This window comes from Triturus cristatus, chromosome 4_2, assembly GCF_964204655.1.
Source record: "Triturus cristatus chromosome 4_2, aTriCri1.1, whole genome shotgun sequence".
NCBI lineage: Eukaryota > Metazoa > Chordata > Amphibia > Caudata > Salamandridae > Triturus > Triturus cristatus.
Window position 1 is genome coordinate 248,608,632 of NC_140586.1, and position 27,262 is coordinate 248,635,893.

The 27,262-nt window shown below is 43.7% G+C and overlaps 1 protein-coding gene across 2 annotated transcripts in view; it reads left to right on the forward strand.

Annotated features, from left to right (window-relative positions):
• Positions 1 to 27,262, forward strand: part of LOC146833568 (cytochrome P450 2D15-like) — a 222,460-nt gene that overhangs the window by 46,111 nt on the left and 149,087 nt on the right. For both annotated transcript variants that reach the window (XM_085601421.1, XM_085601422.1), the window contains exon 2: positions 9,639 to 9,810. In XM_085601421.1, coding sequence (XP_085457547.1) covers positions 9,639 to 9,810 — 172 coding nt within the window. The remainder of the gene's footprint in view (positions 1 to 9,638; positions 9,811 to 27,262) is intronic.

Below are 27,262 nucleotides of genomic sequence, written 5' to 3' on the forward strand. Positions count from 1 at the left end.
AGGTCCCAAAAGCGAGACCTATTGGCTATGCCAATGCTTGTTTTACTTTGTGTTTTGTGTCACACTTTTAAATTTCTGACTGATTGGTTATGTTGAATTGCTTGATGTATGCTCCATTCTCTTATGTTTATGATTTTTGTTAACTAATAAACTAAATTTCACACACATTATAATAATAGTAACAACAGCTTGTTTTGTTTATATAATGCGTCATACCACACTTCTGTTGTGTCTAAGTCCTGCAAATAAATTATGCTACTATTCCAAACTTTAATGGCACTCAATTTACCAACCTTAGAAGGATGGAAGGCTAGGTCTGCCTGGCCACGATTCAAACTTGTGATCTTCATTTTATTGCAGATGTCAGAACATTAGTTCATTTGCTAAGCCATCCTGCCAGCTATGTAAAGCATGCATTCCTTCCAATCCTATTTCCACTAACCCTGTTTGTAAACCATGAACTACCTTGGCATGGCCTATTTGGAAGGTGGGATTTATTTAGCTAGACAGCGTAGAATCTGTTCAGGTGTTATTTGCTTTACACATTTGGCAGTGTTTTAGTAAATCTGGCAGTAGCTATTTCACTTACATGGCATTCTGGAAAATATCAAGACAGTTATGTATTGCGCAATATAGAAATTCATATTTAAGTGCGTTTTACATAAAGGGGTACAGGGAATGCCATGGCTAAGTATCCTTTACATATAGAACCAATGAGTAATCTTCAATCACCACTGATAGACTGTCACACTAACTGGTATAGGTACAATGTTAGGCATTATGTTCCATTGTAGCACAGTGTATCAGACATGAAGAGCTTCTCTTGCGGCACAAATACATTTGCCCATTGCGCACCCAGGGCCAGATTTACTAAACAATGATGTAACGAAACACAGCAAGTGCTGCATTGCAGCAAAGGTGAGAGAGCAGAAATGTGCCATATCTATTAAGATATGGCGCTGTTGTACTGTCTCGTATCGCTGGCATACTTCTGGCTGCCTAGCACCAATGCAGGCATCTGTGCACCACAACGTAAGGGTGCCTGTGTTGTGCTCAGAATAGTTTGTTGTGCGGAAAGGTTTGCTTTCTTGTATAAAATCTGTGCCTAGAGGCACAATGCAGCACACATGCAAAGAGGAAGTGACGAGAAAAAATAAAGATATTTCTCTTCGCTACACCAGCCTCTGGTAGGCTCACTGTTTGGATGCAAACCCATGATTACTGACTTTAGTAAATGTTGGACCTGCGCCCTAAAGGTAACTTGGCTCTGGTAAATAGGCTTTATTCGGAAACGCACCTTGTGCTTGCACCACACCCACTTCACACCTTGCGCAACACCACTTCAAAAAGGGAATAGAAGAGACACTACACCGATCAGTGTTAAAAGTCACCAGAAGTCTTTATCTCTTTTTAGCAAACTTGGTTACTCAATTTCACACTTCAGACTGAAACATTTCATTACATTTTCAGATGAACGTTCCCCTTGGTTTTGGGGTAAAACATGACATTACAATTCAAGAGAAACTTTTCATCACATTTTTAGAATAAACACTTCGTTACATTCCAGAATAACATTTCCTGGCATTTACTCGAACAATAACGGACCTGGGATATTACTTCTAGCTCAGCACATATCTAAACACTCTATGTGGGTTCCACATGGTACCTGGACTCTGTAGGGACTACTAACTCCTCGCAGACTGCGCTCTGTAGAACACTCCCCGATCCCACAATTCAGGGTAACCCTGAGTCTAATGAGGGTTCATCTAACAGCTGGCTGCCCTGGGTATCATGTTTCCTGGCCCTTAGACTGTCATTACCATCAGCTCCTGACATATACAAATTAACGGGACACCGGAAGTACTGTTGGCAATCAAGGGGCTACTTCCATCCAGTTTACTGATAGTGTGTTTGACCACTGGGACTACTCCATCCCCGTTACGCTATAAATCTAAGCGCTTTCTGGTGCTGGAGCTCAACCTACCACCTCCCACAACAGACGTGAGTCTCCTTTTTAATCCACCCTGGTCACGTGCATGGTTGCGCTATGCCGCCGGTAAATACATCAGGCTCCAATGTGCTTCCCCCTCTCAGGCCTTGGCAAAGAATTCCCCAGCACCCAGTTCTCTCCCCTTTCTCCCGCGCTGCAATACCCCGCTTACTGTCTACCAGTGGTGTCCTCCTCCTGGAGCTCGCAATGCCGTGAGACGCGTTCCCTCGCACTTGACACGGAGCTGGAGGGGTATCAACGGGGGAATCCTCACATGAGTGAAAGGAACGAACAATTCACGCCCTCGGGGCCACCTCCCACAAGGGGTTCCCCCGCATATGCACTCTCCTTCACTGACGGAAGCCTCCTTCCTTCGATGACGGAGGCCCCGCCACCTTCTGAGGCTGAACCTCTACCTCACCGGACACCCGACTGGAAGGCTCCGTTGTCGGCAGTCTCACGGCTCCCGCTGCCTCATCCCGGAACAGCGCGTCCTGCGTGGGCGTGGCCTCCGCCTTCGTACGACAACCAGGGGGCGGCGCTCCGGCCCCTCTCAGGTGACTCGGGCAGCGGCTTCACTGCCTCACAACCCACACTTCCTGATTGTTGGTTTCTTTAGTCAGACAGTCGCGTCGCTCTCTCGCCCGTCACACACCTGGGGCCCCCCCTCTCTTCAGGCCTCTCGATGACAGCGGACTCTGGCCAAAGATCACTAGGTAACCTCGCGACCTTGGGAAAGGGTGGCGGCCAGGGTTCGAAGTCGGATCTCGTGGAGGGAGGGGGGTTGAAGTAAAGGGTGCCGGTTTTCTCATGGGCACCGTCGCTGAGGCCGACTGGACTCTCAGGGCTGGGGCACATACATCTCTCCCCTATGTCTGAGAAGGTGGCAATCCCAGGCCAGTCCGGGAATCCCAGGCAACAACAGAGTTGAAAGTCGATAGCCCCCGGCAATGGCCCACTTCCAGAACTAAGAGGTCAGGGGTTCACTCTTCCTGGAGACCTCTAAAGATACGAGGGTCTCAAAAGTCACTGGCGGCGCTCAGGGACCGGTCAAAAAGTTGGGGGTGATGTCACTGACGAGGGGAACCGTGCAGACCCTGAGACCTGTCTTTCCCTGTCCAGCGCAGCCACCTCCCCACTCAAGTGCCTTACTCCTGACTAACCGGCAGCTCAACTCTATTCTAAAATGGCCGCCCTCCTGTCACCTCTATTTATCACCTTGGGCCTGACTGGCCAGAGGGGCCCAGAAGGTTCCGGAACCTCTCATGGCAGTCATGGTCCAGGTGCTGAGGTGACAGTTGGAACCACCATTTTGCGAATCCAACCTCCCTCTTCCTGTTTCCTCAGTGGAGCACCTTGCGCCTCTCCCTCAGGTAGTGAGGATGAGGCGCCCAGAGCCTCTACATCAACAGCCAAAAAGTTGGTAGTAGACAGAAAAAATGAGAAGGGGAAGGGAAAAAAAATAATAAAATGAGGAGGGTGCTGCCAAAGGGCTGACAGGTCTAACACGCGTCCCCCCCAGCTGAAAGTGGGGAGAGCTGGGGCACATACATCTCTCCCCTATGTCTGAGAAGGTGGCAATCCCAGGCCAGTCCGGGAATCCCAGGCAACAACAGAGTTGAAAGTCGATAGCCCCCGGCAATGGCCCACTTCCAGAACTAAGAGGTCAGGGGTTCACTCTTCCTGGAGACCTCTAAAGATACGAGGGTCTCAAAAGTCACTGGCGGTGCTCAGGGACCGGTTAAAAGGTTGGAGGTGATGTCACTGACGAGGGGAACCGTGCAGACCCTGAGACCTGTCTTTCCCTGTCCAGCGCAGCCACCTCCCCACTCAAGTGCCTTATTCCTGACTAACCGGCAGCTCAACTCTATTCTAAAATGGCCGCCCTCCTGTCACCTCTATTTATTACCTTGGGCCTGACTGGCCAGAGGGGCCCAGAAGGTTCCGGAACCTCTCATGGCAGTCATGGTCCAGGTGCTGAGGTGACAGTTGGAACCACCATTTTGCGAATCCAACCTCCCTCTTCCTGTTTCCTCAGTGGAGCACCTTGCGCCTCTCCCTCAGGTAGCGAGGATGAGGCGCCCAGAGCCTCTACATCAACACCCAAAAAGTTGGTAGTAGACATAAAAAATGAGAAGGGGAAGGGAAAAAATGAGGAGGTAACTGCCAAAGGGCTGACAGGTCTAACAGGCATTGTGAGAAAATATTTGGGTAGGTGCATTGGAATGTCCATGCTCCCCCACATAAAGCTTCTCCGATGCAAGTTAACACACGGCAGCACATTTTTGTTCCTTTGGGGATAAAATCCCATACAAAGCATTGCAAATCTTGATTTGCATGGCTTGGTAAATCCCAACATGGATTTTGCTTTGGCACTGTGCCACAAAAGTGGCGCAACCCCAATGCAAAATCTTAGTAAATCTGGGACCGAGTGCTTTACATCAGCACACAGACTTCTGAAATGGATTTGCTGCTGTGGAGGAAATCTGCTCCTCGATACTGTGGCAGTCTTTGAAGGAATGGAGTATTTTTCATTAGCTCACAGTGAGAACTACCTTTAAAACTTCTGGCTTTCTAGCATACACATTTGAAAAATGGTAGTGTAAAATTAGTTAGATGTATAAGTTTCCAACATTGTCTTGGGAAAGTTGACTCCCACCCAAGCCTTCCCACAGAAAATTAGCCTAGCTTACTCAAGGCAATGTGAGCCTAATATGATTTTCTTTTTCCAAGGCTGATGGTGAGTCCCAGTCCTGCCCTCACTACTCCTGGACCCAAGATCCCTCTCCCTTAACAATTACACTAGAAGTGTCAGTGACCAAGTTGGAGGGACCTCAAGATTGACTTCAAGAAACAGATCCTTTATTTTCAGGGGCAGGGTTTGGAGTGGAACAATCAGTCTTTGCTGAGGTCAAAAGATGCAATGCAATTAGTTGTTTATTGACTCTAGCCTAGAGACAACTTTAGCTTTTTCATCAGCCTTGAGTAAAAATAAATTAAATACATACTATAATGCATACATATATGAGCGTTGGGCGAGCCCTCTTCATCCATTTGAGTGTTCAAGAGGTACTCACATTTTTCCTCGGCTCACTACATCATACAGCATGGAACAGGGAGTCAGTCTTCTTCAGCCATTGACTCTCATTCTCTGCGTCAGCACTTTGCCTGATTACATATTTGCTTTCATCTAAACGATTTGCACTTGACTGCCACGGCAGGTGGGCCAAATCTTTATTTTGTCAATGCTTTTTATTTTTTAATCTTAATTTTTTTTCAACATTTATTTAGTTATTTTCCTGTGATGTGCATTACATTTCACAAAGGATTCTATGCCTGTTCTAAATACACTTTCTAGCTAGGAAGCACCCTCCCTTCTCTTGAAATGAAATATGATTGATTTTTTAAAATACAATTTAACAAGTAAGCAAGTATATTATTTTACTTCCTTTTTATTTTTGTGGCATATGTTGGTAATAAACAAAAATATGAATTTTCCCACCAGCCAGCCAAGACCAGAACAATTGCTTTTGACAATGCCTGTTTCTTTTGTTATCAGGTTAATTCAACCATCACACTAGTATATTATTCACGGCACGAGAAAAAGAGACATCACTGATGCCAATTTAATAAATAATGTAGCTTTTCAAAACTAAAGTACACCATATAAATAATCTGCAGCAGCTGCTAGGCCGTATACACAAAATGTACACAAGATTATTTGTTGCACTACTGAAAACACAGTAGCTCCAGAGCCTATGATTAAAAACTGACACTCACCTGAGACAGCACCACTTGTGCAAAATTATAAAACAATAGGGGGCCGATTCCGATCCTGGAAAAACGCTGTACAAATCGTGGTATGGAGCGTTTTCCCCATACAACTCGTACTTGTAAGAATTCCCCTACAACCTAGGAAGTACGATCCGTACAAATAGACGCTCTCCATACAAATTGTAAAAAAGACTATACAACTCGTAAATACAAGCGATTCCGATTCGGATTGCCCTGCACGCGACGTTCACATGTATTCCCGGCAGCAGTTTACAACCCGTCAAGTACGATTCACACAAACGGCACTCTGTACGGCTCTTTTTTTACAGGAGCCAAAAAGTGCCGGGAAAACATTGTATGCCCCGAAAACAGTATGAGACGGACCCCCCATGTACGCGTCGTACACCCCATGAATACAGGGGTACGGTGCGTATGTACGGTGCGTACCGATGACACGGAAAGTGGGGTACGGTGCGTATATACGCGCTGAAGGGGTACTGGTCGTGTACGCACCGTACAAGCACCGTACCCCAAAATCGCTTGTGTACGCACCATACCCCAAAATTGCGTATGTACGGTGCGGACCCCAAAATCGCGTATGTACGGTGCGTACATGCGCGATGTTGGGGTACGCTCCATACACACGCCTCGCATGTGGGGGGACCCCTGTACACCTCATACCCCTATACGACCCGTTCCCCGGTACGAGTCGTACCCCCAGAACGAGTCATACCAGGGTACGAGGCATATAGGGGTTCGCTTCGTAGCCCGGTACGAGTCGTTCCCCGAATATAGGCCATTTTCTATACAAATCGCATGCTGACAACCCGGTACGAATCGTACTTGACGGGTTGTACATCCTTTTTACAAATTGTATGGTCTTTTTTACAAGTCTGTGTCGTACAGCTTTTCCCGATCCGATTTGTAAGGATCGGGCCGATCTGTATGTATTTTACCCGTACGAATCGTACTACACGGGTTGGAAGGGACTTGTACGATTTGTATGGAAAAAAATACGGATCCGATTTGTATGTAAAATAAAAGTCCAGGATCAGAATCGGCCCCTAGGTCTTATTATAATAAGCTGAAGAAAGGGAAAGTTTATAATCCAAGCTGTGTAAGTCCTGTTTGGCTAGATCTACTAACCGATTTTAGGCAAAAGACTTCCATTCACAAAATTGGAGCGTTTGCAACAGCAAAGTAGGTATTTTATTACTCAACCCACTTTATGAGTTAGTAAACTGTCACCAACTCCTAAAAATGGGTTTACGAATAGTTACTAGTTTGCAATTTGAATGGGGTGTCATGGACGTCGATTCACCAAAATGCCAGGGGTAGCAGAAGTGACATCACACACCCTTTGACCTTGTTGACATCAAAGAAGGTGACATGATAGGACCATTGAACCTGAATCTTCCCAGGAAGTGATGTGACCTGACCTCAAGCCATATGGCATCACAATAATTGCCATCACCGAATTTACCTTAAAACTGTGTCCTTAATGTAAAAATACAACATAAATGTTTCTTTTGAATCACATATATTGGAGTGCTGACGTAACCTTTGAAAGTGATGTGGTGTATGAATTACAATACTTGCCATGAATTGTATTGAGCAAAGCGAATGATCCAGATTACTTTTGAATGGGTTTGGGGGTAAGGGGATCTCCCCAGAAGGACAACATGGGTCAAATAATGCATTTTAAAGCAATATTTTCTCATAAATCTGCTTAAAAGTCACAGGCTATGAAAGGGCAAATATATAAATCCTTGTTATGGTGTCCTAAGACAATTAAACCTATTGTACCACAGGAGTTGACCCCCTTTTTTTTCAAAATTTGCTAACCTTAATTGTACTAAGGCCAGCATTTTGCCATGGGTGCCCTCTCTAAACCATGGGTGCCCCGTTATGCAAACCATTACATATAATATTCCAGTCCTGGGATTTTAATATTAATGTTATCCATGGTATAAGATTGACCCTTATGTCAAAAGATATGTCTAGTGTTATAGGGCAAGCATTTTGTCTTGTTTGTCCGCCTCCTACATGCCACAGCTGTCATCTTTTATGCCAAGAATCACCCCCAGCATGCTAGCACGAGCATTTTGCCATGAGAGTCCCATACCAAGAATTACCATGTGCCATATATCAAGTATCATCTTTAGCATGCTAAGCCCCTGTCTGTTAATGTTTAGCCTCCAGTATGGAAACACCATTATTTTGCAGGGCCAAAAGCAGACTCGCAATCATACCACATTCTGACTCACGCTAATTTACCTCTACTAACTCACACTCATTCTCACCTACTGTTACTCAGCTATTGTCACTCACACTCATTTATGCTCATTCTCTTGCACTCAGTCTTACACTCACTCACATAATGTCACTCATTCTTACACAGATGAACTCAAAGCTACTCACACACACTGGTGTGCGCTCACTCTTATCCTCACTCCGTTATTTTCAATCACCCTGATTTGCTCATACTCACTTACTGACATTTAGGGGCGGATTAGCATGTCGTGGCAGTTTCCTCTGACCGACATCCCGGCGGTTTCAAGACCGACCAACCTCAGGTCAGCGGTCCGAAACCGCAATTACAATGCGACCGCACATGGTGCGGTCCCAGACTCCCATTTTCCTATGGGAGCTTGTGCGGCGGCCGCAGCACAAGCTCCCATTAAGAAATGGGAGTCACTGTACATCCCTGCACTGTGTGGCAGGCACCTAACGGTGCAGGGATTAACAGGGGAGAACCACAGGTGCCTCTTCAGTCCCCACCTTGAGGCTGCAGAGAGAGTGGGAACCTGTAGGGGCCCCTAAAATTAGTTTCCGAAGGCTTTCCATGTCAGAAAGCCCAACATGGAGAGCCTGTCGAAAACCGACATCATAATCCCGATGGCTGAAAGACCGTCCATAAGGGTTTATGTTCAGTTTCTGAATGGCCGACGACCTCCTTGAGCCCATCAGAAGCCAGCCGGAATGCCGGCCAGTTTGAATTCTGACCACTGTATGGCGGTCGGAGTTCAAACCAAGGGGGTGGGTCGGAAAGCCTCCAACCTGCAGTCGGAGGGTTTCTGATCAAAATCCTAATTGGGCCCTAATATCATTAATTGCCACACCTATTACTGACTGCCACTTTCACACGCACACACATGCACACATACACGCACTCTTTCAGATAAGCACTCCCTCTCTAACACAAACACATTCTCACCCGTAAGCACGCACACAACAAATATTTTAAACAAATCCTACATACTTGATGCTCCAGTTTTAATTACACTAATAGTGAATAATATATAATTATTCACTGTTGGCTTAATTAAAAATGAGCTGAAAACAGGGGGGGGGGGCAAAGATGCTCTGTCTTTTTGGCACTGATTTTGCCTCCTGAAGCCAGGGGTCGCAAAGGCAGTGCCAAGGGTCGCAGTGAGCAAGCCAGGGTTCACACCTCGACCCCAGGCAACTCCTAAATGACAACCATGTGCAGCGTGCTCTGTGCCCTTCCAAATTGCTAACTAGCATCATACGTCGTAATGGCTTGCTACTGGATCTCTGTCCTCAAACCATTGAAAAGATACTGACTGGCAAATTGGGTCTGTATCCAATTTACAAAGGGGAATTGTTGTGTTGTGTCCTCAAAATGAGTTTGCTTCATGCCAGAGAAAGCTTTGATAAATAAATAAAAAATAACTGTTGATGACATCAGTGGTTAAACGGTTATCTAATCGTCGGTGTCCCTTTCTCCATTTTGACTCTATTTCCCTTGATTTATCTCACTCCTACTCTACTTCCTCTCCCTTTACATCCACTGGTTTATTTTTCCCCTTTCTCTCTAAATTCCACCTCTCAATTGCTTTCTTTACTTCAGCTCAGGAAAAAGTATGGTGATGTCTTCAGCTTGCAGTTCTGCTGGGATAACGTAGTGATCATCAATGGTTTGGAGTCAGTGAAGGAGGGGCTTATCACCAAATCGGAGGACACATCTGACCGTCCGTATTTTCCAATCACTGATTGCTATGTCTATAAGGAGAACTGTGCAGGTATGTGCTTAGGTACCAAGAATGCACCAGCTGCAGTTGCAGCGGGCTCAGAATTATGAAGTACCCACTGCAATACAATTATGACTATATTTTACTATTTAACCAGGGACAGAGAGATTCATTTTCCTTACTTGCATTGGAGCCAAAAGCACCCTCATTACACTACTGTCCATAACCCCCAACTGGTAGTTGTATTTACAAGTTGCTCTCATCTTCAGCAGGAATGTTGCCATAAACATAACCAGCCATCTGTGTCACAATTCTCAAGACTTTCTGGGATCATCCCTGAGTTTCAGAATGTAAATTCCACAGCAAGGCATTTTTTCATTGTTTTCTATGTTTAATGCTGGGTTTTGCTTTATAAGTCCCAATAGACTTCATAAATAAGACAGAATTTACTATATGTTTTCACTGGCCCTCCTGTGCAATGCAGAGATGTACAAGTTAGCCTAAATGGCAAAGCTGATCAACTTTCTTGTGAGAACACTCTGGGCCTTTCCTTCTAATTCGACTCTGGTCTATGTACCTGTACCTTTTTAGTAGCCTGAGAGGAAAATAGGTGAACAGCAATTTAAATCTTAAGGCACAGTGTGACCATTAGGACCACACAAAACAAGTCTGAGTCTGTAACTTGAAGGTAAAAGGTTTAGTACAAACTCAAAGCAAGACTAATATAAATCAATCTCAAAAACATATTATATAAATACAATATTATCAGAGGAAGACAAAAGCAGCGTACAATATTGGTCCTCAACAGCAAGAAGCATATAAGAATTTCTGTGGCAGCCATGTAGAAAATAAGAAATTGGATTTGATGACTAGACTAAGGGTCTCGATCCTTTCTTTCCATACATGGAAAATATTCACAACATCTACTAAACCCAACACTCTACTCAGAATAGGGGAAACCCTATTGAATAAAAGAAGCAAGAAAGGTGTCAGCATCAGATCCTCTGTAGACGTTCTACAGGTAAGGAATCATGTATAGCATAAAGCCACATAATCAGAGATGTCAAGAGAGGTCTGTCCTTTTCTAAGTCTAAAGAGAAGCCGAATAATGGGTTCACTAATTATAGTGTAAAAATAACTTTCGGGAAGTATGACCTCATACACATCACAGTACTATTCCAGTTCTCAGAAATAAACTTGGCACCTTAAACACTACTCCCATATTCCAGTCTCTGCTTCCAAGAGTCCTCGGATTCCTCCCTTCGTCCGATACTACCAACTGGTAACACTCCCTTTGTTCTTCATTAAAAATATTTGACCTAGCCAGTTCCTCCTCGCCTCACTAACTCAGAAATACCATGTGCTTTTCACTAACTAATGAATGTGTTTGGTCTGCACCTGCAGAGGAGAAAACATGCAGAAAATAACTTTCACGTTAATATCAAATGTCTCAACTGTAACCTTAAGGTCTACAATCATGCTAACTTAACAGTTTCTTTAGATGCATATTAGTTCTACAACCTATATATAATCCCATAAATGAAATCTTTAATGAAGGAATTAAGGTATATCATACTGTACTCTTATATGTGGAATAATAAACGAACACAAACTGTATGCTATCCAGAATATCGTGAGACATATTATTGCAGTTCAGAATATTGTATTTCACTTATATTAATGATAAATAGTAATAATTTAAATAGAAAAATATTAATAATACAATTATATATCACTTCATTTAATATTGTTGTATGATAGATTGATTTTTTTAAAATGTTTTATTATTTCAAGGGTTGTAAGTAATTTTTATATTGTTTTAAAGATTTTTTTACTTGTTTTAATAAGCTTATTGTTTTTTTTTGGTTTATGTAATATGGTGGACCACTGGAGCCAAGGCTGGCGTTCCAGACGAAATGCTTTGTCCGTCCACTAGGGATCACAATTATGAATAACTAATTTATATCAATATCACAACTTCGTGGGAGTGCCGCCCCTCCTGTTACTAAAGAGATGTAATGGCGTCTGGTGTTTATTGGATTAGCATGGTCTATTGCCAAACCACGTGTAGCGTGCACCCACAATGGCCTGGTGTCCCATGGCAAAGGACAACGCTGTTAGTTTCATTAACTTCTTTATTATATCCATACATTATTGGATTTTTTTAAAGTCTCTCAAATATTGTCCGTTTTGAAAACATGTAGAATTTGTGTCCTCCTGTAACGTAACTGGTGCTATGTAAAGCGCTCTGATACCCGATTCGGGTCAAGTTCGCACTATATAAAACTCTGTAAAAAAATACTTTAAAAAAAGCCACATATATTTAGGTCTTATTTATGTTTATTGATAGGTTTTAATTATATTGAGTTTCTGTTTATTATGTTTGAATTTTTTGGGTGGGTTGTGTTTGCATGAAAGTAGTCCTCGTAATTTTTATTAACATATTTTTATTAAGTTTTAGATTTATATGTTAATTTTCAATCAGTGAAATCATTTATTAACTGTGTGAATTAACTGTTTCAATATTTTTATATTGGGTTTACATAATTTTATTTTGTTTCTCAGAACGTCAAGTTGGCAAGCACTAGCAAGGAAAACCCACCTCCTGGCATGATTTCTCAATCCGGGCGGTCACATTTCTCAACGCGGACGGTCGCGGATGGTCATGCCAGCTTTCTTCGAGAAACCTTCCGTTCACATTGAGAAAGCTGCCACTGAGGTAGAAAATCAATTTGAGCGGCAAGAAGAGAAGCAGCACCCTCTTGCGCTGCGCATGGTGCAGTTCGTGCTGATTTTACAGCTCGGGACAAACACCCGGTGCTGAAAATCAATGCGTACGGCATGACCAAACGCACTCCGCCGCCTCTGAATCTCTGCGTAGTGCAGCAGAGTTTTTTTGTCACTGCATAGAGTTCCGTGAGACGGAACTCTGCAAACTCATCCCAGGCCTACCTTTAACATTAGAGATGTTCCAGTACACACTTCAAATCCCTGGAAAAATGTATCTCTGTCTTCTGGGACATTGGTCTGTCTCTTGATCATCCTTGGAAGATCTTGCTGGTGGTTGGAGTTATTGCTCATGGTCCATCTCATTTCACATATTTCACTCCTAAAAGAAACACGCAGTTCAAAGAACTTATCCTCCCAGAGAATAGCTTTAGCCCACAAAATCCCCACCTCCCTCATGAATTGCCTTCTGATATAGCCAGCAGGTTGTTGACATCTGAGAACGTTGGGGGGATCTGCACAAGAGAGGAAAAGGCCTGGAGTTTTCTTTCAATGCAAATATGAAGAGAATAGCAGAATTGCACCTGGATTTGAGGATCGAACAGGGGAGGCAACAGAGGTATCTGTAAGCTTTGGGGTTGTTGAAAATGAGACCACAGTAGTGGGTACAAGTATCCTGCACTTTTAGCTGGTGCCTAGGTATTTGTAATCCTGATAAAATCCCTAGATGAGAGGATCATCCGGGACGTTTTCATGGAAGTGTAACCCTGCATAGGCCCAATACTGTTTTCTTCCCATGCAGTTGTGGAGGCCACAGAGATGTACACGTCTAGATGGATTGGAGTTCCTCCTGGGATTGCACTCAGTCCTCAATTTATGGATAGCATGTCATTTTCATAAGATGGTTTGTCCAAAGGTACTTCATGAGAAGGAAATTAACCTGTTTGCTTAAACGTTAGACAGTATAAAAGCAACAACAACATATGTTGCACAATAATGTTAAGGGACAGAAAACACATCATCAATGATAAAGTGGAAATTTCATTGGTGAATAAGCTTGATATTTGTCAAAAGACATGAGATAGAATAGTATCTTACCTGGCAGGCTGTACCATGGTTGCTTGGTGTGCGTATATAGGCCCCATATGTCAGGTGCTGGAGAATTGTCTTTGCATATGGGGTAGGTATGTTTCCCTTGACGCAGTAGCTGCAGGAGAGAGTAATGAACAACTTTAGAATTGTGACATTGTGATTTAGGAGAACTTTGATAGATGTGACAAATGGTGTTCATAATGACAATAGTCCAAGAAATAGACATCATATTTCTTTCACATGGGGACATGGAAAATGGACAGAAGAAAAGAGGGCAAATAAGTTACAAATAGATCAAGAACTGGCTTGAGGCCTAACTTCTTGTTTGCAGGGTGTCTCCGGAAGTGTGATGAGTGATGTGTAGTATTAACACGGGGGCCTTTGTATCACTGCAGCTGATGAGAGAGAAACATCCAAACTATCCCTTCCCAAATAGAATGAGTTTATGGAAACATGTTAGTGTTACACATTAAATAAACATGCATACAGATCTGCCACGGTTACAACACAGGACTTTCGAATGAAAAGATGACATGATATTGATGAGAACATTTCACATACAATAAAAGGGTTTCAGGAGCACTTTGGGCACAGACACGTCACGTACAGTACTTTAATGACAGTGTTGAGCTACAACAATGAGAGGTACACACTTCTGAACAGTGTGATTGGGACATTAATAGCAGTAAGGCATTCTTGTCTGGGTGTTAAGGATGTTTTGAGATGCGGGGACTAGTTGTTGCCCTGCCACAGGAGGGGATACTGCTTCTCATTTAGTTAAAAGTAATGCACTAGGTATGGAGACTGTGGAAAGGAAAGTTGTAAGACATCAACATTATAAGAAACTTAAGGGTTGGTTGTGTGCGAATAATGTGTGTGATGTATGCTTATCTGTAAGGTAGGAAATTTGGTCAGGACACTATAAAATGACTAGGAGGTTATAATTTAGTTGCAACATAGAGGTATTTTTTCATACCTGCCTAACATTAGTAGTCCCTAGAACAGGTAGGTTATTTAACAGGTCTGGGTTCATGGTCACAAGAATACTTTCATTGAGGATGGTGAGATGGAGGAGGGATCTGAGTTCACCTTCATTAAATGACTTCCCCACCGGTGTCCTTAGGTTTCCCATGGTACATTGTGCCACCCCCAATGCATTCACATCTTTGGTGGCATCCTGGCACATGGACTACTTCTCCCCTCCACTGAGCGTATGTGGAGGCAGTGAAGTCCTCTTACTCTTGAGTGGGTGGGTGGTCTGCATCCTGGAGCTGGTATCTGGCATCTGCAAGATCACGCAGTACAAGGTGAAGAGGACAGAGACCAAGGTGTGGTGTGTATTTATATGCTTTCAGGGTTGATGTTTTTCACTTGTGTGATTTTGCTCATGTGAAAGTTTCCCTATTCTATTTAATTACTAGTTCTGTATGGTAGAGACAAAGATCGGTGCCTACAGATGTATGCCTGAAATCCGGTCATAAATGTATTAGTGGTAACTTTACAGTTGTAACTTAAGTCAGAAGTGACTTCACCCCTCGTTTAAGGCAGTGGGAAAACATACTTCTACTAGTGGGTGCAGATCTGGACTCAGAATTGGTGAATAGCATTCTGGCAGAGATCCCCACCCAGGTTTATGCAGAAATCCATATGTGCAGGGGCCTCTGCACATATAGATTTCTGCTTATGCCCGGGTGGAGTTCTCTGCCAGGATGCTATTCACCAATTCGGGGTGAAGAAATCCAAAAGCAGTTTAAAGTGTGAAGGGCCTTTTTAGGTTGTTAGCACAGGATGTTTCCATTGCTTTTACGAAAAAATGGTCACCAGATATGAACAATCACTTCAACAGATGAAGAGATTTTCCAGATTTTCTTTTTGGAATTCAACCTTCTGTATAGGAACGTTTACATATCAAGAGGTAATCGCTGGAGAACTAGGGAAACCATCTATAAACATATGATAAGGTAATGTCACCTAAAGGAGTACATTATCTCTTTACTCTAAGGTCCAGGTGCATGATGTTAATACATTGACTATGCATAGATGTGTTTTAACTCTTGATAATACTTCCTATTGTGTGTGTTTCTGATTATAACCTGTCCCGTAATCCCTAGAACCCTGTTCCATCCCCATTGTTTAGTCAAATCCATCTCCAAAGTGATTCCCATTCAATGTTTTTCGCCTACCACTGTGCCTGTTTTCCCTAGTTCCAATAGTTAGGGCCTTATTACGAGTTTGGCGGTCCTCCTGCCATCGCTGGGCCAACCGGAGGACCGCCAAACCCATCGAGCATCCACCTGCAAGTTTACAACTGTAATCCATGGCATACAGGCGGTGCTGCAGCGGTCTCACGTCGGTGGCTGCATAAGGCTCATAGATGAGCCTTAACTGCAGACCACGCCATGACAGTGCCTGCAGCATGTTACTGCACAATGTGGAATGCATGTAACGCTGAGCAGGAACTGGGGTGCAATTCCAGGGGGACACAACATGTGCACCCCCGCATACAACCCCAGGCCAAGCAGTGTCAGAGGGCCCTCTTAGGGCCCCATTAGTTGTCTCTCTGCCACCCTTTCATGGGGTGCTCGCACTGTGAAAGGGGCAGTGGACAGGCATCTTGTAATTTTCTTGGTGGTGCCGCTGTATCACCGCCTGCATATTGCTGCCCCCTTTTGCAGCGCAACCGCCGCCGGATCCTGGATTCCCAGAGAATGCGGCATCCTGTGGATCACCATACTCATAATAAGGCCCTAAGTGTGTTGTTACACAAGTATGCCCATATAGAAATTCAGAGAATGCAGGGATTTTCCACATGTCCATCCGGATCTTGACTGTGACCTGAAGTGGTACTATATGACATCATCTGAAAGGGAATTCCTTAGGACAGGGACACATGAGGAACAGGTAGACAAGAGCACGGCTGAGTCTGTCACTGAGGATTCTAGCAGTCATACTATATTACCCACCCTTTACAAAGGGGAATCCAATGAGTGTGGGAAAGCCTTAGTGGTGGAAGGCTCAGAGGAGTTGTAACTCTCCAGCTGTGGACTGGTGGATGCTGAGGGTACACACCTTTTTCGGGTACAAGAGTGCCCTCATTCCATGGAGAAAGTTCTGCACTTAGGATGGAGAGTATAGTTTTGACTTCTCCGGAAGTCCTTAGTCTACAAGCAATTATCCCACCTCAGGACAAGTCCCTGAGATTGATGTGGTATGCTGGGATGATGGTGACCTGAAATGTGTTGCTCAGGACTCCACCAAAGGATCACTGGAGGGGTCAAATGTGCATCAGGTGTGTTCTTGAGGTAACCACCTTGGAATAGGGAAGCTTTTTTGGAGTGACAGGGCTTAGGAGTTGCCTGAGCCCACTAAGTGGACGTTCCCAGTTGTCCAGCTGAGTCACAGGACCCTTGGATAGAGGAACATCCTCTTGGTCTCTCAGTGAAAAGGAAAGCCGCCCCTCAAAGTTGCTCCCTTGCGATGAGGACTCTTCATCAAGAAAGGCTACTTATCTCTCAAGTTGGGCAACCTGGTGTCGAATGGTAGACTCTAGGCAAGGGATAGGAAAGATGACAGCAAAGCCCTCAAGGATTGTCTTTGGCCGTTGAGAAGATAAAGTTCTCGAACCAGTGTCTGTTCAGATCACAGGAGGGCTTATTTACAAGCCCATTGCACCACCGGTGCTTCACTTTTTTTCTGCTCAATAGGCTTGCCCATATTTACAAGGGCACGTAAAGTCACCCTGTGCATTCCATGGGTGTTTCTGTGGGTGTTCCCATGCGACATCCATGGAACTTGGCGCATTCCCAGATTTACAATAGTTTGTAAAACTAGGAATGTGTCAGAATTCTACGCCTCTTAGGGGAGGTGTAGCAATGGCGCAATGGGGAGAAATACTTATATTTCTCCCTGTTCTTTCCTCTTTCTATGCTTTTTGTATTCTGTAGCATGCATAGAAAGAGGAAAATGCCAGTAATAATTGTTTTTGTGCAGGAAGGTGTCCCTTCCTGCACAAAAACAATCATCCGGCAGTGCAGGTACCCTTGCAAAATGACGCAGGGGTACCTGCGCTGGTGCATGGCAGCCAATTGTGCACCAGCACAGGGGAAAGCAAAGGGATGCATCATATTGGTGTCAATACGATGCATCCCTGTGCTTTGAAAATGTTGCAGCACGGTGCAGCTAAATGGGTTGCGTTGTCGCACTGCATCACTTTCTTGTAGATGAGGCCCAGGGTTAGTAGAGAGACTTACTTGCTCCTCTCCTTTTCGTATTGGAGGCAAGGTTCACCCCCACCTTAGAATGGTCCTAACTGATAGACCTACAAGTGGGAAGAGTGGTTCCCAGGGAATAATATGTCTGATGTGGTCCTTCCTAGGATGAGAGTGGCCCCAGAAACAAAATGCAATTATTTTTATGATTATTATTATGAATATCATTATGATCTATGAAGTGCATTGCTGTCCCACTTCTCAATGCTAGCATAAACAGATAGGGCAAGGGGCTAAGCACTTAAAAAAGCCAGCTCTTCAACTATTGTTAAACTTTACAAAAGAGTTGTATAGGCGGAGCTTCAGAGGGAGAGAGTTCCACAGTTTAGGACATAAATAGGTAAAGGCGCACCTTCCCTGTCTCGCCATTTTGATTTGAAGAATTACTGTAAAATTAAGATTGCTTGAGCGTAATGCTAGACTTGTAGAATTTAGTTTCACCAAAGATTTTGAGTATAACCGTCCTGAATTAGATATGGCTTTGTGCATGTAACACAGTGCCTTGTTCTGGATGCACATATCAATTGGAAGCCAGTGTAAGTCCCAGAGGTGATGGGAAACAGAAACAGATTTTGGAATATGACAGAGAAGATGGCCTGCCCCAATCTGATGATATGAAGTCTTTTGTTGAGGATTTGGCAATAGATAAAGAGCATTAGCATAAACAAATCTTGAGATAATCAAGGCCTGCCCAATCGACCTTTGGGGGGAAACTGGAAAAAAACAGAGTATTTTTCTCAGACATTTAAGAATGCCAAAATAGCAGACGGCCTCCCTGATTTAATGCTGGTCCAAGGGGAGCTTGTCATTCAGCCAGAAACTGAGGTCTTTGATCACCTGAATGGGATTAGGACAAGGTCCCAATTCATGTGGCCAGCAGTGGCATCTCCAAAGTTGGGGTTGATTACCAATCAATAGAACTTCAGTCTTGTTACCATATAGTTTTAGATGGTTTTTCCTCATTCATGATGAACTACGATCACCCTTTTCAGTAAGTGACACAATAATTTGTGTGTCATCAGCCTATGAGAATAGCGTTAGCCCATGCACATCCACTATGTTGGCCAGATTGAACAAGGTGGGGCTCAGGCAGGAGCCCTGAGGAACTTCATATAGTAACGACTAAGTCAAAGGCTCATAGGGTTTCAAAAAGACTTAAAGCGGGCGATCTTGCAAAAAGAGTAAAGCCGGGATAAGGCAGGGCCCTGAATGCCAAGATCAGCTAACCTTTGTAGTAGCACAGGATGGGAAACAGTATCAAATGCAATGTTCAAATTCAGCAGGGTGAGAGCCACAGTTCCCCCTCTATGAAGCTGTGATCTAAGGTGTTCAGTTACACCCAACAGTGTAGTTTTAGTACTATGTTCCGGCGGAATCCTGATTGCGAAGGGTGGAGCAGATTGTTAGTCTCCAAATAAGCTGACAGTTGTCAAATGACATGCCTTTTCAGAATCTTTGCATATATCAACAACAATGAAATAAGACGATAATTGGCCCACTCTATAACCTCAGAATTAGGTTTCTTAAGCAGTGGTAACACCATTGTGTGTTTCCACGCCTGAGGAACTAAGCCCTCACACAATGAGGAATGTAGTAAGTTAAAAAAAACTAGAGAAAGTGCCGGGCACACCATTCTCAGGATGCCAGATGGTAGGGGCTCTAACAGAGATCCCAACTTTGTGTCATCCAAAAGAGCCATGGTGTTGATCTTATCAATGGGAGAAAAAAATGCCAAAATAAATTCAGGAGCCAAATTAGAGGTTTTAGAAGCTTCCCCAGCCCGAGTAGAATTTAAAAAAGGCATGAATGTCAGCTACTTATTTACAGAAGAAATCAGCAAGATCATTACAGTGTGCCTTGAAAAGGGATACACTGAAATGTGATACAGCATAAGAATCATCATGCTTTGAAAAAGTTAATTAGAAGAATTTTGGACACTGGCAATTTTTCAGAAAAGTAAGCCACACATACTGCTCAACAGGCTTTATAGTACACTTTCATGGCCAGTTTGGACTTTGCTTTATCCTCGTTGGTGTAAGATTTGTGCCAGGCACATTCCAAGCATTTACAGTTTTTTAAGGTTAGTAAGGAATCATTGAACCAGGGGGCAGGGAGATGAGGCTTAAATTTAGAGCCCAATTTTAATGGGTGTACTGAGTCCAATGTGGTCCAGACCCACATAGCCATAACTCTGGAGATGGTGTCCACAGCCCCGCATAAGCCTAGCATAGACTCTTGAAGATGAGCGCAAAACACTGAGGAATTCAATTTGGACCAACATCTTGAGAGTCTTAGTACCCGAGGTGCACTCAACAGCCTTAATAATGGGAATTAGAAGTGGGACAGCATAGTGATCTGACTATTTCAGGGACTCAACTGGTGCAGTAGATAGATTAGAAAAGAAAGAGTCCTGTAAGTGACCTGCTCTGTGTGTAGGCATGTTGACTAATGGCTGTAAATCCATGCCTTAAAATTTCCAGTGAGAGAGGAAGCAAACTGCAATTAGGATTGTCAAAATGAATGTTAAAATTGCCCAAAATATTAAAATTAGTGCATTTAAGTGTGAAGGGGGATAGAGCCTCCACACCCAGTAAGCTTCATCTACTCACACAACCCTGGTGGTCAATAGATCAAAGAACCTAAAAAAGTAAAGTTCTTGGCCAGACAAAGTGAAAAAATTCATGTTCACAGTGTGGCTTCAGAAGATTTTCAATCTGACAAAAATATGTGGACTTAAAAATAATTCCCCCCCCCTCACCCCACCCACTTTTGCCATGCTGTTGCAGCTCACAATGCATTAATCATCTGGTAAAGCTAGCGCAATGTCAGGAGTGGAGTATTTATTCAGCAAGGTTTCTGTAAGAAAACCCACATCCGGCTTATGAGCAAGTAGAAAATTAAACCCTCAGGAAGGTTGATAGCATTAATCCCTAACTGAGTGAGCCGCAATCCTCTGGTGCTTCCTGTGTGAGCATTAGAGAATGAGGTTATGTTTGAGAAAGCTGAGTGATAGATCACTTGTGAGTTTCTCATCACCCTGCTTGGGTGGAGCAGACAAAGAAGATTGGAGACCAAGAATATTTCAGACACTGGTCGAAAGTGCATGTGTTGCTTCTGGCCACCTGACCAGTAATCTGGGTTGTATGGGTTCAGGGCAATGAGCCTGCAAGCTAAACTTGCTGGTGGTGGATCCATCTGGAAACTGTGCACTAACATGCTGGAAGGGTGTGGGCAGGCTCCACTCAGATGTCCTAATCAAAGTGCCTGGATCATGGGACTTCTCAGCTGTTGCTGAAAACCCAAAGTTGTGTGAGTGGTCTACTTCCTTTCATGAACTGGACTTTCTTGTTGAGCACTAGGTAGTATAACATTATGGCAATACAGATGGACTTTCCTGTTGATTTAGTTAATCAGATGATTGAACATCATGGGCTAAGGGGTAAGACTTGGGCATTCTGATCTGTGAGAAATATCTTTTGGGAGAAAAAATGTCCTGCATAGTGTTTCAGAGTACACATTCCTACTCTACAAAGTCACAAATGTTTTTCATTTATGACCCCAGTGTTTCCTGACTGTGGGACCTTCCTGTTTCGTAGATTAAGACTCTAGACTGAGAGCATGGCTCTGGGGTCAAAAGGGGCACCCAAAGTTTATATTTCTTTGAAGTAGCTGCTGCCCTCTGTCTGGAGACCTGGGAGAGAAGCAGTTGTGGAAAGTGAAGTGATAGGCCTTTTTACCAGCTTCCTTCAGGAGGTGATATATTCTGTCCTCCTCTGCTTAAAAGGTTTCCTCAATCTGGGTTATGAATGAAAGGTATGTGTTTTGTGTAAGTGATGCAGGATAAGAGTGGATCCTGTATGCAAGTTTGTCTGAGCACATTATGATATCCATTTTGCCTTCTGTTTATGCATTGCAATACAAAATGAAGGATGGCCACAATGGTGGCTTGGTCTCTGCTTACTGGGAAGCCACACCTTTGAATTTCTTCCCCTTAGAGTCGTAACCAGAGGGTCCTGTGGGTAGCATTGGCATATTTCTCCGTTGTATTTTGTCCTGAACTTCTGCCAGACAACTTTCAACTCCGCTGCCTTTTCCTCTCCAAATCTGCCTTACAAAAGGTTTAGCTTCTTATCTTAATTCATCCTGAAATGGATGGAATCAACTTAGGGAGAGCTCCTATTGCCCATGGCCCTGGTATTTGCTTAATATGCATGCTTGGTGTTACGTGCTTTTGAAAATCAAACAGTGCACAAGATGTCATTGGTAGATATGAAGAGGCTTCCCTGACCAGCTCATGTACCAGGCTTCCTCCCTGATTGATGAAGGAGCTGTACACAGCATAATTGGAGAATTGCTTTGTTCCCGAACAAAAGTCTGCCAATTTGTTTAATCTTCTTAGCAGGCTGGGGACTTAGCCTGGGTCAAGATTCCTGCTTGATTTTCAGTTGTATTGCCTGGAGAAGAAGAGGCTAACGTGCTGGAAGAAAGGATCGCTTGAGTGTGCCCAACGGAGGAGAGTATGCTTGAGAGGAATCATCAGTCCAGCTTTCTGAGGAACCTTGGCAAGAATGTAGTAAAAGGCATCTACAATCAACTTGATTGTCTGGTGACCAGGGGGAGGGCCATTGCCAAACGTGTCTCGTACCTAACCTCACCAGTTTGCACCTGGTTGCTGATTGCCTTGTCTCATCTCCTGGCCTGGAGATTTTCAGTGAAATAGCTAGGTGAAGCTTTGCTGAACCAGCCGCCGTGAACCACAGATAAATCCATTGAGTGGTTCATCATTTGAAATCACAGTCTTTGGCCTATGATAATTCAGTCCATGCCCCTAAGGCCGATGGCCACCACCAATGTGGGAAAAATGTAACTGCAACCAATTGTTTTGAAGATTTATTATTTTCAATAAAGATTAGTACAAAGTACAGGGATTCCAGCAGACAGGTGCTGGAATCAATTATCGTCCCCTATCATTGTGGACTCATGCAAACTGTTCTGTCCATAGCCTTGGGTCGTGAACGTTGCCCTCTTCACCACGCTTTTGAGTCTGAAACAATACGGAAATATTGAAACGGTCTCTCGTGGCCCATTTGGGTTGTTGGCTTCGATTGGGACTGAATGGTTTCTATTTTACAGCAGATAACCCCTAAAAACATTGGGGCCCTTTAATGTGGTGCCTCCTGCTCCTAGTGATACTGTTACCTCTGAAGAGTAGTGGCAGGAGCATGTCACCACTCACAGTATCTAGCAGGGATTCAGCTTTTGCAAAAAGCAGTTGACTGTCAGGGTCTTCCTCGTGGTATGTGGCAGGCACATCGTGCAAAGAGAAATCAGCTTGAACTGTGACATTGTTTTATGCCAGGGGTGCTTCGTACAATGCAAATATGAAAGTAAACCATGATCATACCACTACACAGATAGAGCTTGGTCCACAGCACACACTGACTTGTTTAACATTGGTCATAGATCTCCATTGTCAGTGTTTATGGTGCTTAATCCTAAAGTGTTGGAAGGACATTGGACTCAGCTGGGAAGCGGCTAAGGGCTCTGATTCCGCTGCTCATCTTAATTTTATGTTTTATGGGCAGGGTTTCATTGTGTGTGGAATTAAGGGGTTTCCTTTTGCAAACAAATGCACTGAATGAATTGGTAATCTTATTCGGTGATACTACTTTGTTTCACAGTAGTCTGAGGTTCTGTTCTAGCCCATGCCGGCACCTAGAGAAACTGAACTGCTCTGATTCGTTACACTGAGAGAGTCAAATACTGGAGAGGAGCACTTGCCAAACCAGCCGAGGGGCTGTAGTAAGGTGCCCCAGAAGACCAGTGGTAAAATACTCAACATGTTAAAATGTGATCCTATTTACACTAATTCCCTGTGGCCCCCTTCAAATAGGCCTCACAGAGCTCTAAGATTAGGGTCATGCATATCAAGCAACATCCATAATTCATTGAGTTGTTTTTGTAGCACTGATCAGCATTCCATAAATTGGATAAAAGGCACTTCTTCCATCAAACTCCAACAGTAGGTGGTGTTTGCACAATGTGACAGGTGGCATTCTGGGAAGTCCTGCTACTAGAAGTTATAGCATTTCTCAGCCCAAGGTTCCAGTATTGCAGTTGCCACTAGATCCCTGAGCCAAACGTCCTACCCACACACATACTATTTGGGGAACAACCTTTACAACGCAACTTTTACAACGCACTACCATTACAACAAAACTGTTACAACGCAAGTGGATTTACAACGCATGCCATTACAATGCAAGTCTTTACATCGACTTGCGCTAGATGGCGTGCTAACATTACAAATAGTGTGGTTTACTATCCCAACACCTTCCCTACTGTTAAGTGGACTGGAGTTGGAACAGTAAATTACACTTTTCTAATGTTAGCACGCCATCTAGCGCAAGTCGATGTAAAGACTTGCGTTGTAATGGCATGCGTTGTAAATCCACTTGCGTTGTAACAGTTTCGTTGTAACAGCACGCGTTGTAACAGCACGCGTTGTAACGTCATACATCCATACTATTTTGCAGGAAGTTATGACAGGCGTGAGATCATGACCCAGAAGTCCAGATTTTAAAGTCACAACTTGGAAATGACATCACTATTGCCCTTCACATGGAAGCGGCACCCAGAGATTCCTGGATGATAATTCCTAAACCAGAAGTGTCATTACTAGGCCTCCTTAACCTGAAGTAATGTCACCCATCAGGCCTGACTCAGAAGTCGTAACCCAGAAGTGGCATCACTGTGCCTCCTAACCTTAAAGCGCCGCAGCCAGGAAGTGACCTCACCCTCTGACCCAGCTGCCAGGTATGGTGTAAGATGTGATGAGGGTCCTTACATTCCTTTTCTTTGGAGCCTGGGGCAGACAAAAGGAGCTCTTAACACAGTCACTGTCAATGCCCAACATTCGCTATATATGGCAGAGACACAACTGTCTCTATGAAGAGATGCAACAACAGCAAAAAGAGGACCCTGCTCATGGTGAAAATCACACGTGGTATTCAAAAGCTGATGATAAAAGTTTAAATATATTTGAAGAAAGGTCAAATAAAGATTTACCTTGTCATGTACTCCCAAGCGTGCATGGTTCAAACAGATTTAATTTCTGCAATCAAGCACTGAGTTTTTATGATGTCCCAGAACTAACTGAAAAATTATTGAAAAGAAAAGAAAGAAAAAAAAAGAATAAAAGAAGGCACCAGTTGCATCTCTTCTGGGACCTCCGAGGCTTCCCTCTCTACAGTGAATGTAAGTTTTATGGTTTTTTGGTATCTTTGGGGCATGCGTATGTGTATGAATGAATGTATGTGTATCTGTTATTGAGTGTTGTAAATGGGTGTGTGTTTGTGTGTAAAAGCATGGGTGTGAGTGTGTATGTGTATGTGTGTTGCCCCCCTTCCACCTCTCTGATACAATTGCCAGCTACCACTGCATCTATTCTACATCCCCAATTGTTCCTGCTAATGTCGGGGCATCAAGTGCCTTTCTAGATTCACTGCATCATTTGCTGCTTAAAAAGATGGTGATTGGAAGATTTGCAACATAAACACGGATCCTTCAGCATGTCCATCACTTTGTAAAGCTGGAGACAATAGTGGTACAAAAGGGGGTGGTGATGGACGGAGGTGGCAGAGTGGGCTAAAGAACGGTGATGGATCAAACCCAGATCTGTTGACTGGGTGTGAGCGTTTGATTGGTTCTGATGCTCCGTCCATCACCACCCCCTTTTGTACCGCTTTGTTCGTAAACAATAGTGAGCAGTTATGAAAATGCTAAACCATATTTTATTTTTACAAGTGGATGGGCAATCATGTATGTATTACCACCACAAGCATCAACCGTTTTGGAACATGCTCTAACAATATTTTTATTGTTACAGTAGATGGGTAATCATTTGTGTATTTACAGCATTAATAAGCTGTTTCATGATTGATCAACTTACACTTGGAGGTTGTAACACAAGTCGAAAGGTTTTTATACACGTAATCAGGATTGACAGAGTTTCGGTAACTGATGTCTTGTAGGGCTAGCTTCTATGCAGTTTGACCCCTAGTTAAATATCTTCACGTAGGTAATCATTTTCAATTGATTTTTCTTTTGTCACCTTTTAAATGGACCAATTTGGACAGCTAGAGGCCGGAATATCTATGCAGCAGTGGCACGTCCATATGGGCTGAGGGGCTAAGGACCCCCACCTTTTTCCTAGCAAAAAGAATGTCAGTCAGGCTGAGCAAAGGTCAGACACACTTCTTGTTCAGGTCAAGCAGCCAGGTGCTAGACATGCGCTGGCTGCCTGAGCTGAACTTTGCCAGGCTGAGGATTTCACAGTCCTGTGGGCGTGACCTCCTCAGCCTGGCAAAAGTGCCTCAAAGCCTGCCCCCTCAAGACGAGGGGGGTACGTCACTGATTTCCTCAGACCTTGGCACTTCACTTTTAAGCCCTGAAGTGCCCAGGGCCAAGTGTCAATCAGTGACACCTTGTCACAGAGTGGGGTGGCGTCCAAAGTCTCACTGACCCCATCCCACTCTGTGATGAGAGAGGGCCTGCTGCCTTCTCTCATTAGCTGACCTTTGGTCGGCCAATAAAAGAAGGCACCAGTTGCAACTCTTCTGGGACCTCTGAGGGTTCCCTCTCTACAGTGAATGTAAGTTTTATGTTTTTTTGGTATGTTTGGGCCATGCCTATGTCTATGAATGAATGTATGTGTGTTTGTTATTGAGTGTTATAAATGAGTGTGTGTGTGTGTGTGTGTGTGTGGCCCCCCACCCACCTCTCTGATAAAATTACCAGCCACCACTGCATCTATTCTACATCAAATACCTGTCATTGATCTCAGTCCCAGTCCTGTACAATTGTATAGAGCTACTAAGCATTCCAAATAAGTTGAGACAAGGCTCAAGTGACTATCAAACCTCCATCTGAATAAATAACATGAGTTCATCTTTAGCGTCACTGACTCTACAAGCTTCTCACAATAAGTCCATGGTTCTCAACATAATGTTCCTTTTAGAAAGTCCAATACTGTAATTGTTCAAAGCTGGTAAACAGCAGATTATTACATTCATGGGATTTGGAGCACAACAGGCAACTGTATTAAAATATAAAAAGTGGGTAGGCACATCATTCACTACTGCATATCCATCTATGAAATATGGGTCTACCTTATATTCTGTTGTATTCCTCATATTATAGAGTATGGCGAATAAAGATACTTTTCAGATACTTTTCAGAGATGTACTCCAGCGATTGAATGGAGGGCGCAATTCTTTTCCTTTTCATTGTTCACCAGGGTTATAGTTTCAGGTTGCAAAACATGTACTGATAGGTAGCCATAAACATTGATACCAGTGTCATGTATTGAATGGGGTGTATGTTTCCGACTTATTTTGCAACCTCAGTGGCATTGT